Source organism: Schistocerca cancellata, chromosome 4, assembly GCF_023864275.1.
Source record: "Schistocerca cancellata isolate TAMUIC-IGC-003103 chromosome 4, iqSchCanc2.1, whole genome shotgun sequence".
NCBI classification, from domain to species: Eukaryota; Metazoa; Arthropoda; class Insecta; order Orthoptera; family Acrididae; genus Schistocerca; species Schistocerca cancellata.
The window spans coordinates 535,390,675-535,406,597 of record NC_064629.1 but is presented as its reverse complement, the minus strand read 5'-3'; the positions used below and the strand labels follow the sequence as shown (position 1 = coordinate 535,406,597).

The window sequence follows — 15,923 nt, the reverse complement described above, 5'->3', positions numbered from 1 at the left end:
CCGTTATTTACGCTGATTACATGACCTGCGCGTAGACATCTAATACCAGATACCTCCACAAACCTACCAACAAACTGCCGAGTCCCTAATACGCAGAAGCAGTGATCTGTTTCGTTCCAAAGACAGGCAAACAAGCTATTAAACAGTGGTGATAATGTTTTGACTCATCAATGTACACTCCTGGAAATTGAAATAAGAACACCGTGAATTCATTGTCCCAGGAAGGGGAAACTTTATTGACACATTCCTGGGGTCAGATACATCACATGATCACACTGACAGAACCACAGGCACATAGACACAGGCAACAGAGCATGCACAATGTCGGCACTAGTACAGTGTATATCCACCTTTCGCAGCAATGCAGGCTGCTATTCTCCCATGGAGACGATCGTAGAGATGCTGGATGTAGTCCTGTGGAACGGCTTGCCATGCCATTTCCACCTGGCGCCTCAGTTGGACCGGCGTTCGTGCTGGACGTGCAGACCGCGTGAGACGACGCTTCATCCAGTCCCAAACATGCTCAATGGGGGACAGATCCGGAGATCTTGCTGGCCAGGGTAGTTGACTTACACCTTCTAGAGCACGTTGGGTGGCACGGGATACATGCGGACGTGCATTGTCCTGTTGGAACAGCAAGTTCCCTTGCCGGTCTAGGAATGGTAGAACGATGGGTTCGATGACGGTTTGGATGTACCGTGCACTATTCAGTGTCCCCTCGACGATCACCAGTGGTGTACGGCCAGTGTAGGAGATCGCTCCCCACACCATGATGTCGGGTGTTGGCCCTGTGTGCCTCGGTCGTATGCAGTCCTGATTGTGGCGCTCACCTGCACGGCGCCAAACACGCATACGACCATCATTGGCACCAAGGCAGAAGCGACTCTCATCGCTGAAGACGACACGTCTCCATTCGTCCCTCCATTCACGCCTGTCGCGACACCACTGGAGGCGGGCTGCACGATGTTGGGGCGTGAGCGGAAGACGGCCTAACGGTGTCCGGGACCGTAGCCCAGCTTCATGGAGACGGTTGCGAATGGTCCTCGCCGATACCCCAGGAGCAACAGTGTCCCTAATTTGCTGGGAAGTGGCGGTGCGGGCCCCTACGGCACTGCGTAGGATCCTACGGTCTTGGCGTGCATCCGTGCGTCGCTGCGGTCCGGTCCCAGGTCGACGGGCACGTGCACCTTCCGCCGACCACTGGCGACAACATCGATGTACTGTGGAGATCTCACGCCCCACGTGTTGAGCAATTCGGCGGTACTTCCACCCGGCCTTCCGCATGCCCACTATATGCCCTCGCTCAAAGTCCGTCAACTGCACATACGGTTCACGTCCACGCTGTCGCGGCATGCTACCAGTGTTAAAGACTGCGATGGAGCTCCGTATGCCACGGCAAACTGGCTGACACTGACGGCGGCGGTGCACAAATGCTACGCAGCTAGCGCCATTCGACGGCCAACACCGCGGTTCCTGGTGTGTCCGCTGTGCCGTGCGTGTGATCATTGCTTGTACAGCCCTCTGGCAGTGTCCGGAGCAAGTATGGTGGGTCTGACACACCGGTGTCAATGTGTTCTTTTTTCCATTTCCAGGAGTGTATGTAGACATGAAAAATGAAGATGTAGAATTGTCTATTTTATTTAAAAAGCTTTAAGAGTTTTGACACAAAAAATTCGGGGGCATTACGTTTCAGCACGCTGTCGTACATGTATACTTTGCAAGTCACTGTATAGTGCATGGTCGAACGTTGTTGCGAAAAAGCATCTAACTCAGAATCACAAGGCGACGAATCTAATTTAACCATTGGAAGTGGCCTCGGAGTGGAAGGTGAAAGATCGTAGTAACAATAATCAGCTTCGTGGTTTCATGTTTCAGCAAGCATTGTTGGCGGAAATGATGTTGCCCGGGTGACGTGGCCAATAGCACAAACACGGCATCGACAAGGGAAAATAAAATTTCAAATTAAATGAAACAAGCGTCCAAAACACCAGGCAAGAAGGAATCCAGTTCCTACAACGTAAGACTTAAATCAACATTTACAGCGCTTTACCCGAGTATCATGACTGGTTGTGACAGTGAGTCGCAGGAAGACAGCTATTTCTTCACGGAAATTAAGTGAAAAATAAAATTTAAATCAGTTTCTGTATAATAAACAAAGATTCTGATGCGGAGAGTAAATTGAGCAAAAAATACTGCAAAAAATGTACAAGGGTTGCCCAGAAAGTAATGCACAGCATTTTTTCTTCAACAATTCTTCATTGAACATAATGAAAATTACACACACGAAAAAATGGCGTTTCATCTACACACCTAATTTTTCCACGTAATTTTCATCCCATTCTATGACCTTCCTCCAACGAGAAACAAGGGCGTGTATGCCCTGTCGGTACCAATCCTTGTCCTGGTGGCGGAACCAGTACTTTACTGTGTGAACCACCTCCTCATTGTCCTCAAAATGTCTTCTACGAATGACATCCTTTAATGGTGCAAACAAGTGGATGTCCGAGGGGGCTACGTCAGGTGTGTCAGCCGTGGATGGTCTCCTCGACCGCTGCAAGTCGTGGAGCCCCGCCGAACCGCCTTCTGATGACCTGATCCTCCATGCCCAGCGACTAACTGTGGTTCTATCGACAGCAGATACTCCATGCACTTGGCACAAGCGTTTGTGAATATTCTCCAGACTTTATTTATCTGCAGTTAGAAATTCACGTTGCTTGTAACGAACATTACCCACGGACACCATTTTGAAACTGTCCTGCAGCTGTGCTACCTGTCGGGAGAGACGGAAACTTGGCGCGCTGCCTCAAGAGACTTCAAATAATATTTACATGACGTTTAGCATTCGTAGCATTGTTTTCGGCTGAGAAAAAAAACGTGGTGCATTACTTTCTGGGCAACTCTCGTATTCAATAACTGAAGGGATCGGAGGAAGATATTGTTAATCCCAGTGTGCGATTTGCAGGGGCGATGGGGGGGGGGGGGATTTCCCCCCCCCCTCTGCATCAGACCATCCGCTCCTCTGGTTTTAATTTATGCATCCCAACCTGGGATGTTTATTTCCCACGCACTGGAGTAAAACTTTACATATAATTTAAATTTGTGGAACCGAACACTGAAAGTTTTTAATAAGTCTTACTATTAATACTATTAATATGTTTCAGTTTTCTATCATCAGAATAAGTACAGCTTTTCACAAATATGCCTCTACTTTCTGAATTCCCCTCGTATACCTGTATGTAGATGATTTTGTAAATAAGCTTTACTTATAACGTACTTTTAAAGATATAACAAGGAATGGCTTTTCTGATTGTGCATACGCGTGAATAGTGAGTTTCGGCATTAATATCTACAGGGTTATTACAAATGATTGAAGCGATTTCACAGCTCTACAATAACTTTATTATTTGAGATATTTTCACAATGCTTTGCACACACATACAAAAACTCAAAAAGTTTTTTTAGGCATTCACAAATATTCGATATGTGCTCCTTTAGTGATTCGGCAGACATCAAGCCGATAATCAAGTTCCTCCCACACTCGGCGCAGCATGTCCCCATCAATGAGTTCGAAAGCATCGTTGATGCGAGCTTGCAGTTCTGGCACGTTTCTTGGTAGAGGAGGTTTAAACACTGAATCTTTCACATAACCCTACAGAAAGAAATCGCATGGGGTTAAGTCGGGAGAGCGTGGAGGCCATGACATGAATTGCTGATCATGATCTCCACCACGACCGATCCATCGGTTTTCCAATCTCCTGTTTAAGAAATGCCGAACATCATGATGAAAGTGCGGTGGAGCACCATCCTGTTGAAAGATGAAGTCGGCGCTGTCGGTCTCCAGTTGTGGCATGAGCCAATTTTCCGCGGGCTACGCGTGAAACTTGCCCGCACGCGTTCAACCGTTTCTTCGCTCACTGCAGGCCGACCCGTTGATTTCCCCTTACAGAGGAATCCAGAAGCTTTAAACTGCACATGCCATCGCCGAATGGAGTTAGCAGTTGGTGGATCTTTGTTGAACTTCGTCCTGAAGTGCCGTTGCACTGTTATGACTGACTGATGTGGGTGCATTTCAAGCACGACATACGCTTTCTCGGCTCCTGTCGCCATTTTGTCTCACTGCGCTCTCGAGCGCTCTGGCGGCAGAAACCTGAAGTGCGGCTTCAGCCGAACAAAACTTTATGAGTTTTTCTACGTATCTGTAGTGTGTCGTGACCATATGTCAATGAATGGAGCTACAGTGAATTTATGAAATCGCTTCAATCATTTGTAATAGCCCTGTATTTATAAATAGCTGTTTAACCATGCGTTACGCCACGGTCCAAGCAAGTAACATATATAATTCTACTAATCCATTAAGGCATCCCCCCCACTTGTAAAAGCACAAATCGTACCCTGGTTAATCAACAACTTAGTAAGGATGGGTCTGATGACACTCTCTGTTGTGTTTTGCCGCGCGGGATTAGCAGAGCGGTCTTAGAGGCTGCAGTTATGGACTGTGCGGCTGGTCCCGGCGGAGGTTCGAGTCCTCCCTCGGGCTAGGGACTGATGATCTTGGCAGTTAAGTCCCATAAGACTTCACACACATTTGAACATTTTTTTGTTGTGTTTTTGAATGCACCATACGTTGGTAACAACATTCTCCATATGTACCGCTACAAGGAACTGTCCATTACATAATTTATTTTCCGTTATTGAATTTATGTTTCTGTTTTTGAATTTAATCAGACAAATAAGATATAGCAATTCAAATTATGCTCTTGTGGGTTAACGCTTTCTTCTGCTGACTCCTTCAACTCAGATAAGGGATAAGTTCAGACATAGCGTATAAGGAGTTTTACACGACATGTCACTGTTGCGTCAGAAAAGTTGGAAGAATCAGAGCATGCAGGAAGGTGGAGGTGGTGCCTGGGCGTACCCACGGCCACAGCACACTCACTGTCCTTGTGAGAGCAACTTTTCCGTAAGGACGCCGTGGCCGCAGGTATGTTAGCTCGCCGGGACGGAAACCTTGCAAGCGTCTGCGAAGTGTCCCGTGTGGGAGAGAGCCGCAGATAACGTGCGTGTCTGCCACTGCGGCCTTGGCTCGCAACACCACGTGGCTTCCATTGGTACAGTGTGGCGTAACTAGGCTCTTCGCAATACCCAGACAACTCGGCGATAGCAGCAGTAGTGATGTGAATGTTTTGAGGCTAGTTCCTAAGGCGTACGGTCCTAGAGCGAGTATGGAAGGTACCAGGCGAGGCGATCAGTCTTCGGCCGGGAACAGAGGTAGTATTGGTGTCAATGATATTAAGTTATTGTTATGACGGAATGCGTTGTGCAATAAGGTGACGTCGGATCGCAGCGCCGGCCGGGGTGGCCGAGCGGTTCCAGGCGCTAAAGTCTGGAACCACGCGACCGCTACGGTCGCAGGTTCGAATCCTGCCTCGGGCATGGATGTGTGTGATGTCCTTAGGTTAGTTAGGTTTAAGTAGTTCTAAGTTCTAGGGGACTGATGACCTCAGAAGTTAAGTCCCATAGTGCTCAGAGCCATTTGAACCATTTTTTTGGACCGCAGCAATTGGTCGTCATGTCAGGCGATGGATCTGTAGATCACACGTGTTGCGGAAAGTGCAGATCGCAGCGTCGGGTCACTGATTGTCTATAAATTCCAAGTGATTTGACTATTCGCCGCCTGAGTGTGGTAATATGGCTGTCTGGCTGCGACCCGTTTGCCTGTCTGGCGTAGTTGTGTTGTTTTGTCCTCACGACGCCGTTCTTTCTGGATGAAATAATTATTAGTGTCGCTTCGCTATGACACGACCGTATAAGAACTTCACGTTAGAATTTATAGAATCATTCAGGGAACAAGAACTATTCTGAAAAGTAAAGTCAAAGCAGGAATTCTCATATTGAGAGAGGGTACAAATATAAAAGCATTGATAACCTCAGTTTTTGCAGTGATCGGTATTCTGAAGCTTGTGTCATAAAATATAAATTAATGGATAGGTAACGGCAATAATTACATCATACAGAGCTCCACATGATCACTGTTGGGTATTCATGGAACAACGCGATATTAAGATGTTTAAGTTCTAAAGAAAATGAAGTAATGTTAAGTGGAAAATTTAATTAAACTTTTTTTTAAGACTGCCTATTCTAGAGCTTAAGCCTTTTGCGATTTAATGTAATCTATCGCTCCCTCATAAAATTAACAAGGGTGGTGGCCACCAGCAGCGCCACTACCGATAGCATTTTTATGCACATCTAGATATTGCAAATACAGAGTGTAAATAATTGTATTTAAGCAAAGTGACTAATAAATGAAAGACAAATTTAGGAATTTAAAATTATTTGCGAGATACATCTACATCTACATAGATACTCCGTAAGCCACCGTACGGTGCGTGACGGAGGATATACCGACTAGACAGATGCGTACAGCAAATTTGGCACTGATGAAAAACGTAACGTATTCTGTAAGATTGCCTACAGTCCCCGAGACAAACGTGCTGAAACAAATTTAAAAAATTGCAGCTCTTGTTATTTTTCTTTTTTTTCTACGAGTCTAAGACTACATCCCGGGATCAATTGCCACTACTGCTAGGCATAACAGTTCATTTTCTATAGCAGAACTTGGCGAGACAGTTTCATTCGAAACATTGGTCGAAATTACTTGGTAAATACACTCCTGGAAACGGAAAAAAGAACACATTGACACCGGTGTGTCAGACCCACCATACTTGCTCCGGACACTGCGAGAGGGCTGTACAAGCAATGATCACACGCACGGCACAGCGGACACACCAGGAACCGCGGTGTTGGCCGTCGAATGGCGCTAGCTGCGCAACATTTGTGCACCACCGCCGTCAGTGTCAGCCAGTTTGCCGTGGCATACGGAGCTCCATCGCAGTCTTTAACACTGGTAGCATGCCGCGACAGCGTGGACGTGAACCGTATGTGCAGTTGACGGACTTTGAGCGAGGGCGTATAGTGGGCATGCGGGAGGCCGGGTGGACGTACCGCCGAATTGCTCAACACGTGGGGCGTGAGGTCTCCACAGTACATCGATGTTGTCGCCAGTGGTCGGCGGAAGGTGCACGTGCCCGTCGACCTGGGACCGGACCGCAGCGACGCACGGATGCACGCCAAGACCGTAGGATCCTACGCAGTGCCGTAGGGGACCGCACCGCCACTTCCCAGCAAATTAGGGACACTGTTGCTCCTAGGGTATCGGCGAGGACCATTCGCAACCGTCTCCATGAAGCTGGGCTACGGTCCCGCACACCGTTAGGCCGTCTTCCGCTCACGCCCCAACATCGTGCAGCCCGCCTCCAGTGGTGTCGTGACAGGCGTGAATGGAGGGACGAATGGAGACGTGTCGTCTTCAGCGATGAGAGTCGCTTCTGCCTTGGTGCCAATGATGGTCGTATGCGTGTTTGGCGCCGTGCAGGTGAGCGCCACAATCAGGACTGCATACGACCGAGGCACACAGGGCCAACACCCGGCATCATGGTGTGGGGAGCGATCTCCTACACTGGCCGTGCACCACTGGTGATCGTCGAGGGGACACTGAATAGTGCACGGTACATCCAAACCGTCATCGAACCCATCGTTCTACCATTCCTAGACCGGCAAGGGAACTTGCTGTTCCAACAGGACAATGCACGTCTGCATGTATCCCGTGCCACCCAACGTGCTCTAGAAGGTGTAAGTCAACTACCCTGGCCAGCAAGATCTCCGGATCTGTCCCCCATTGAGCATGTTTGGGACTGGATGAAGCGTCGTCTCACGCGGTCTGTACGTCCAGCACGAACTCTGGTCCAACTGAGGCGCCAGGTGGAAAAGGCATGGCAAGCCGTTCCACAGGACTACATCCAGCATCTCTACGATCGTCTCCATGGGAGAATAGCAGCCTGCATTGCTGCGAAAGGTGGATATACACTGTACTAGTGCCGACATTGTGCATGCTCTGTTGCCTGTGTCTATGTGCCTGTGGTTCTGTCAGTGTGATCATGTGATGTATCTGACCCCAGGAATGTGTCAATAAAGTTTCCCCTTCCTGGGACAATGAATTCACGGTGTTCTTATTTCAATTTCCAGGAGTGTAGCTCGTTTGTTGCTGCGTCGAGTAGAGCGACCAATTGCAGTCGGTATTGCTGCCTAATCGGCAGCGACATATCGCTCGTCTGTCTATACTTCGCATATTTCGTACCTAGAAATAGATCACGAAATGAAGATACACACGAATTGATACTTACTGGCTAAACAGAACTTAAGATACTATTAAACTTGATACAAACGTGCCACGACGCACTGTTCGAATCGACTCTATGTTCCTGGAGTCAACATACTTGCACATCAACGTCTTACCAGAGGACGGAGTAACCGTGCTGCTCGGAAAGAAGGGAATATTTTCAAAACTAATGAGAGTAATCCGACTCACAAAAGTGGAAGCGCTGATCCTACACACCTTACTGTCCGGAACTGACTTGCGACATAATGGATAAAATTGGGAAATTTGACGAAGTGATTACTTGACTGGAACAAACGTGGTAAGAAACTCCAGTATAAGAACTGTCAAGATGATCTTTGGCACACTTACTTTCTACTTATCATATTACACTTCCTGCAGGCGTGATTCTTCTCCACTACATTCCACTTTCTATACTTTGTGAGCTCTAAAGTGCAGTGTCATGTTTGTATTGTTGATGACAGAAGGGAGAAGATGGAATTCAGTGCGGGCACATAACCTACTGATACCTAAAATACAAAGTGGGCCGCTATGTTTAAGGTTCTGGCCGACGGAACGGACGAGTCAGTACCAACTGTGGCACAAAAAAATGGTTCAAATGGTTCTGAGCACTATGGGACTCAACTTCTGAGGTCATCAGTCCCCTAGAACTTAGAACTACTTAAACCTAACTAACCTAAGGACATCACGCACATCCATGCCCGAGGCAGGATTCGAACCTGCGACCGTAGCGGTCGCGCGGTTTCAGTGCGCCTAGAACCCCTCGGCCACCCCGGCCGGCAACTGTGGCACATATACCTACTCCACTAGACAGCTACTGAGAGGTTTGGTTGTTAGTCCAGGACATAAAAACAAATCCTGGCGAACACAAACTTTAAATTACCATCTGTCCCCCACTTACGTTCCACATACTGGCGACGAAAATTTATTCAAGCTCAAGGCTTGGAACTAGTCACCTCCAAGTCAGCGCTTCCGTAAAAGTACGAGTAAGCCGCTTCGGCTAGGGTCAATCTCTTTCTTATTTATTCAAACAGCTTTCATCTGGAATTACGAGGCTGAGTGGGCCTCGCTGCAGATCTTTACGTAGAAAAATCGAAGGCAGTCACCGGTGATTGGAACTCGGGACCTCCGCGTCAACAGCCAGCGACGCTCACCATTGGGTATCGGATGAGGTCACCTGGCTTAGAACGTGGGGGAAATAAAAAAATTGTCAATGTCGTTTTACAGCAGCTGAAAATAAAACATATCTATTTTCCTCACCGGAAATGTATATTTGGTAGCTGGAGAAAGTAGAGATTTGGGGGTTCAAATGGTTCAAATAGCTCTGAGCACTATGAGACTTAACATCTGAGGTCATCAGTCCCCTAGAACTTAGAACTACTTAAACCTAACTAACCTAAGGACATCACACACATCCATGCCCGAGGCAGGTTTTGAACCTGCGACCGTAGCAGTAGCATGGGATGATCATGACAATAGCACAGAATCAATTTGATTCATTCCCAGATATACACGGTGAAGGTAAAAAAAAAAACAGATACCGTAAACTAGGACAGATACCTTGCAGAGGCATTGTCAGGATGAATATACAGACGAATCCGATGATGGCTGCCTCCTGGAGATACTGGTAGAGGCAGAAGGTGATGACGATGACCTGCAGCACGCTGAGCCAGATCCAGTGGCCGAACTGCAGCGCCTGGTCGAAGCGGCTGACGTCATTCGTCATCAGGTTGAGGATCTGCCCGGTCGCTGCTTGATCCAGCTCCTGCCTGTTCAGTCGCAGAACCTGGGCACACAACACGATACTTCTAATCGCGCTGTTGGCATTTTGGTCGGATGTTGTTGCCAGACTATTATAATTGCAGAGTACTTCAACCTGAAATCAATGACGCCCAACAAAAGAAGATAATTAGAATTTAATGTCCCGTTGTCACACACAGTCCAGGTGTATTAATGTGACCACCGTCTATGTTCGACGTCAAAGTACAATAATCACTCACAGACGGCAGGTGAGAGCACTAGAGTGGAGGGTGTATAGGGCATGTCGGGAGCACTCGGAAAAACAGTGCAGTTGTTGTCGGAATGCGGAAACGGAGCCATTTATCTGACATCCAAAACGGAAAGAACCAAAGAGAGAAGCATTTCCGAATCGGCTAAGTCTGTAAACTGTTCGTGTGCCGTAGTGGTTAAAGTATACCGTGCACGCCTAAATGGCGCAACCCAAAACCGGCGCCAAGGCAGCTGTAGTGGGTCATGGGCCATATAGGACAGGGGTGAACGACGTCGGCGGAAACGTGTACGGGCGAATAGACGAGCTGCTGTTGAGCAACTGACCGCCCAGATGAACGAAGAGGCTACCAAAAGTGTCTCCTCAAAGGCCGTTGAGTGAATGTTGTTGCGTTTGGGTCTCCATAGCAGGCGCCTTGTTCGTACAGTCATGCTGACTGCTGTTCATCAGCGACGAAGGCTTTAATTTGCATGCCAATACCACACCTGGACGTCCACTGCATTTCGACAGGTGGTCTTTTCAGATGACTCACGTTTTATGCTCCATCGGACAGATGGCCGTTGGCGCATACGGCCCTGCAACGATCGCCGGAAGGGTCCAGTCCGGAGGAGGGATCGTTATGATCTGGGGAATGTTTTCGTGGCATTTCCTGGGTGATCTCGTCATTCTGGAAGGCACAATGGATCACCACAACTATACATCTATCCGTGGAGACCATGTCCACCCCTACACGCTGTTTGTTTTTCCCCGGCAGGATGCCATCTACGAGTAGGATAATGCAGCCTGTCACACAGCTCACAGTGCACGTGTGTGATTCAAAGAGCACCAGGATAAGTTTACCATACTCTGAGGCCACTTAACTTTCCGGATTTGAATCCAATCCAGAATAAGTGGGATCACCTCGACTGGGCCGTTTGCGCCGTGGATCTTCAGCCGAGAAATCCAATGCAGCTGGTCACGGGAATGGGGTCTGCATGACTCCAAAGCCCTGTCGGTACCTTTCAATACCTCTCTGACACTTTTCCTGCACGTTTCGCAGCGGTCCACGCCGCGAAATGTTAGTTATTCAGGCTTTGGGATAGTGGTAGAAGTCCTTAAAGGCAGAAAACACTCAACGTAAAATGATCCAGGGAAACCACTGGGGAACCTAAATCTGAGTAGGAAAAGGGGGATTTGAACCCCTCTCATCTGGGATGCCATTGCACTGTCTTGACTACTGCGCTAACGTTCGGAAAAATATTTTGTTTGCGCTCTTTATTAAAGAAATGTTCAAAAATACTTGTGGCAATTGCTTTTTACAATTTCTTTTGAACTTGAAACTTCCTGGCAAATTAAAACTGTGTGTCGGACCGGGACTCGGACCTGGAACCTTTGCCTTCTAGGAAGTCTTGAAGATAGGAGATGAGCTACTAGCGGAATTGCAGCTGTGAGGACGAGTCGTGAGTTGCGCTTGGGTGACTTCTTAGTTGGACGTTGTTTCCACTGCCAGGGTCTGCTGGATTTATTCGGATATCAATGAATAATGTACTATTTTCACTTTGTATGGAGTGTACCACCACCAGATTTACACTGTTCCCTAATACGCGAAGGTGTTAAACTACACTCCTGGAAATTCAAATAAGAACACCGTGAATTCATTGTCCCAGGAAGGGGAAACTTTATTGACACATTCCTGGGGTCAGATACATCACATGATCACACTGACAGAACCACAGGCACATAGACACAGGCAACAGAGCATGCACAATGTCGGCACTAGTACAGTGTACCTTTCGCAGCAATGCAGGCTGCTATTCTCCCATGGAGACGATCGTAGAGATGCTGGATGTAGTCCTGTGGAACGGCTTGCCATGCCATTTCCACCTGGCGCCTCAGTTGGACCAGCGTTCGTGCTGGACGTGCAGACCGCGTGAGACGACGCTTCATCCAGTCCCAAACATGCTCAATGGGGGACAGATCCGGAGATCTTGCTGGCCAGGGTAGTAGACTTACACCTTCTAGAGCACGTTGGGTGGCACGGGATACATGCGACGTGCATTGTCCTGTTGGAACAGCAAGTTCCCTTGCCGGTCTAGGAATGGTAGAACGATGGGTTCGATGACGGTTTGGATGTACCGTGCACTATTCAGTGTCTCCTCGACGATCACCAGTGGTGTACGGCCAGTGTAGGAGATCGCTCCCCACACCATGATGCCGGGTGTTGGCCCTGTGTGCCTCTGTCGTATGCAGTCCTGATTGTGGCGCTCACCTGCACGGCGCCAAACACGCATACGACCATCATTGGCACCAAGGCAGAAGCGACTCTCATCGCTGAAGACGACACGTCTCCATTCGTCCCTCCATTCACGCCTGTCGCGACACCACTGGAGGCGGGCTGCACGATGTTGGGGCGTGAGCGGAAGACGGCCTAACGGTGTGCGGGACCGTAGCCCAGCTTCATGGAGACGGTTGCGAATGGTCCTCGCCGATACCCCAGGAGCAACAGTGTCCCTAATTTGCTGGGAAGTGGCGGTGCGGTCCCCTATGGCACTGCGTAGGATCCTACGGTCTTGGCGTGCATCCGTGCGTCGCTGCGGTCCGGTCCCAGGTCGACGGGCACGTGCACCTTCCGCCGACCACTGGCGACAACATCGATGTACTGTGGAGACCTCACGCCCCACGTGTTGAACAATTCGGCGGTACGTCCACCCGGCCTCCCGCATGCCCACTATACGCCCTCGCTGAAAGTCCGTCAACTGCACATACGGTTCAGGTCCACGCTGTCGCGGCATGCTACCAGTGTTAAAGACTGCGATGGAGCTCCGTATGCCACGGCAAACTGGCTGACACTGACGGCGGCGGTGCACAAATGCTGCGCAGCTAGCGCCATTCGACGGCCAACACCGCGGTTCCTGGTGTGTCCGCTGTGCCGTGCGTGTGATCATTGCTTGTACAGCCCTGTCGCAGTGTCCGGAGCAAGTATGGTGGGTCTGACACACCGGTGTCAATGTGTTCTTTTTTCCATTTCCAGGAGTGTATTTCATGTGTTGAGTCATGTCGCTAACCTTTGGATTCAATGAGAAGCTTTCAAATAGAAACAGTCTTGGCCTCACAAAGGAAGGAAGGTTAGAGTTAACATTTTTTCTCCGTCGATGCCATTAGAGATACAGCACAAGCTCGGTTTGATTTGGAATGTGGAAGAAATAGGATGTGGCTTTGTTTAAGGAACCATGTCAATTTTCGACACAACCTTGTTAGAGAAACTAGGGAAAAGCTAAATCAGCATGACCATACGGGGATTTGAGCTACGTTTCTTCCAGATAGCGGGGGGAAGGAAGGCAGATTTTCCAGGGGACGACGAGATCATTACAATGGAGCCTTAGCTCAATTTGGCCAATGATGGCTCAGGAAATCAGCTCTGCCCATTCCAAAGGGACCGTCCCACGATTTACCGACCTGGAGAGAAAACGAAAATCTTTTACCAGTATCACCGGACAGGTATGTCAACAGTACTTCTCCGGAAAGCGAGTACAATGCCTAATCCACTGCACTACATAACTTTGACGGGAACACAAGTCCAATGTATTGTGCACTGTGCCGTAACACTTGGCAGATTTGTCTTCATAAAGATCAATATTATCTAAACCGCATCGTGTTTTCTCTTTCGATGTATTTATTTTTATATAGAAGTTTGTTTTCGCTGATAACATTATTTGTAGATGACGACTCTCCTCTGTTAACTGAAGTGCCGCGGGTTCTGCATCTGAGCATTGATTTAGAAATGTTTAAAAATGCGTTTTGTAAGCAGCCACCTTAGCAGCTTACATATCACGCATTGGAAAAGTATGTGCCGAAAAAGTGGGTTACGGACGGAAAACAGCGCAATTCGGAGAATGCTCAGGAAGCAAAGGCAGTTGCACTCGCAGTACAAGAAAGATCTCGGAGAATGAAGACAGGCAAAAGTTAGTAGAGATTCGTGCTGCTGTAAAAAGTGCGATGCGCGAAGCATTCAACCACTACCACCGTCATACCTTAGCAAAAGATCTTGTTGAAAACCCAAGGAAATTCTGGTCTTGCGTAAAATTGGTAAGCGGGTCGAAGGCTTCCATTCAGTTACTCACTGATCAGTCTGGCCTGGCAATGGAAGACAGCAAAACGAAAGCTGAAATTTTAAATTTAGCATTTGAGAAATCTTTCACGCAGGAGGATCGTACAAACATACCGCCGTTTGAGTCTCGTACAGATTCCCGTATGGAGGACATAGTGATAGACATCCCTGAGGTTGTGAAGCAGCTGAATGGGTTGAAAATAAATAAATCGCCAGATCCTGATGGGATTCCAATTCGGTTTTACAGAGAGTACTCTACTGCATTGGCTCCTTTTGCATTTATCGCGAATCTCTTGCCCAACGTAAAGTCCCGAGCGACTGGAAAAAGCGCAGGTGACGCCTGAATATAAGAAGAGTAGAAGGACGGATCCTCAAAATTACAGACCAATATCCTTAAAATCGGTTTGTTGCAGGATTCTCGAACATATTCACAGTTCGAATATAATGAATTTCCTGGAGACAGAGAAGTTTCTGTCCATCCATCAGCACGGCTTTAGAAAGCATCGCTACTGCGAAACGCAACTCGCCCTTTTTTCACATGATATCTTGCAAACCATGGATGAAGGGTATCAGACGGATGCCATATTCCTTGACTTCCGGAAAGCGTTTGTCTCGGTGCCCCACTGCAGACTCCTAACTAAGGTACGAGCATATGGGATTGGTTCCCAAGTATGTGAGTGGCTCGAAGACTTCTTAAGTAATAGAACCCAGTACGTTGTCCTCTATGGTGAGTGTTCATCGGAGGTGAGGGTATCATCTGGAGTGCCCCAGGGAAGTGTGGTAGGTCCGCTGTTGTTTTCTATCTACATAAATGATCTTTTGGATAGGGTGGATGGCAATGTGCGGCTGTTTGCTGATGATGCTGTGGCGTACGGGAAGGTGTCGTCGTTGAGTGACTGTAGGAGGATACAAGATGACTTGGACAGGATTTGTGATTGGTGTAAAGAATGGCAGCTAACTCTAAATATAGATAAATGTAAATTAATGCAGATGAATAGGAAAAAGAATCCAGTAATGTTTGAATACTCCTTTAGTAGTGTAGCGCTTGACACAGTCTTCGATTAAATATTTGGACGTAACATTGCAGAGCGATATGAAGTGGGACAAGCATGTAATTGCAGTTGTGCGGAAGGCGGATAGTCGTCTTCGGTTCATTGGTAGAATTTTGGGAAGATGTGGTTCATCTGTAAAGGAGACCGCTTATAAAACACTAATACGACCTATTCTTGAGTAGTACTCGAGCGTTTGGGATCCCTATCAGGTCGGATTGAGGGAGGACATAGAAGCAATTCAGAGGCGGGCTGCTAGATTTGTTACGGGTAGGTTTGATCATCACGCGAGTGTTACGGAAATGCTTCAGGAACTCGGGTGGGAGTCTCTAGAGGAAAGGAGGCATTCTTTTCGTGAATCGCTACTGAGGAAATGTAGAGAACCAGCATTTGAGGCTGACTGCAGTACAATTTTACTGCCGCCACCTTACATTTCGCGGGAAGACCACAAAGATAAGATAAGAGAGATTAGGGCTCGTGCAGAGGCATATAGGCAGTCATTTTTCCCTCGTTCTGTTTGGGAGTGGAACAGGGAGAGAAGATGAT

The 15,923-nt window shown here is 48.0% G+C and overlaps 1 protein-coding gene across 3 annotated transcripts in view; it reads right to left on the bottom strand.

Annotated features, from left to right (window-relative positions):
• LOC126183603 (ATP-binding cassette sub-family C member 4-like) overlaps positions 1 to 15,923 on the bottom strand; it is a 267,542-nt gene that overhangs the window by 175,640 nt on the left and 75,979 nt on the right. For all 3 annotated transcript variants that reach the window (XM_049925712.1, XM_049925713.1, XM_049925714.1), the window contains exon 5: positions 9,794 to 10,019. In XM_049925712.1, the coding sequence (XP_049781669.1) occupies positions 9,794 to 10,019 (226 nt within the window). The remainder of the gene's footprint in view (positions 1 to 9,793; positions 10,020 to 15,923) is intronic.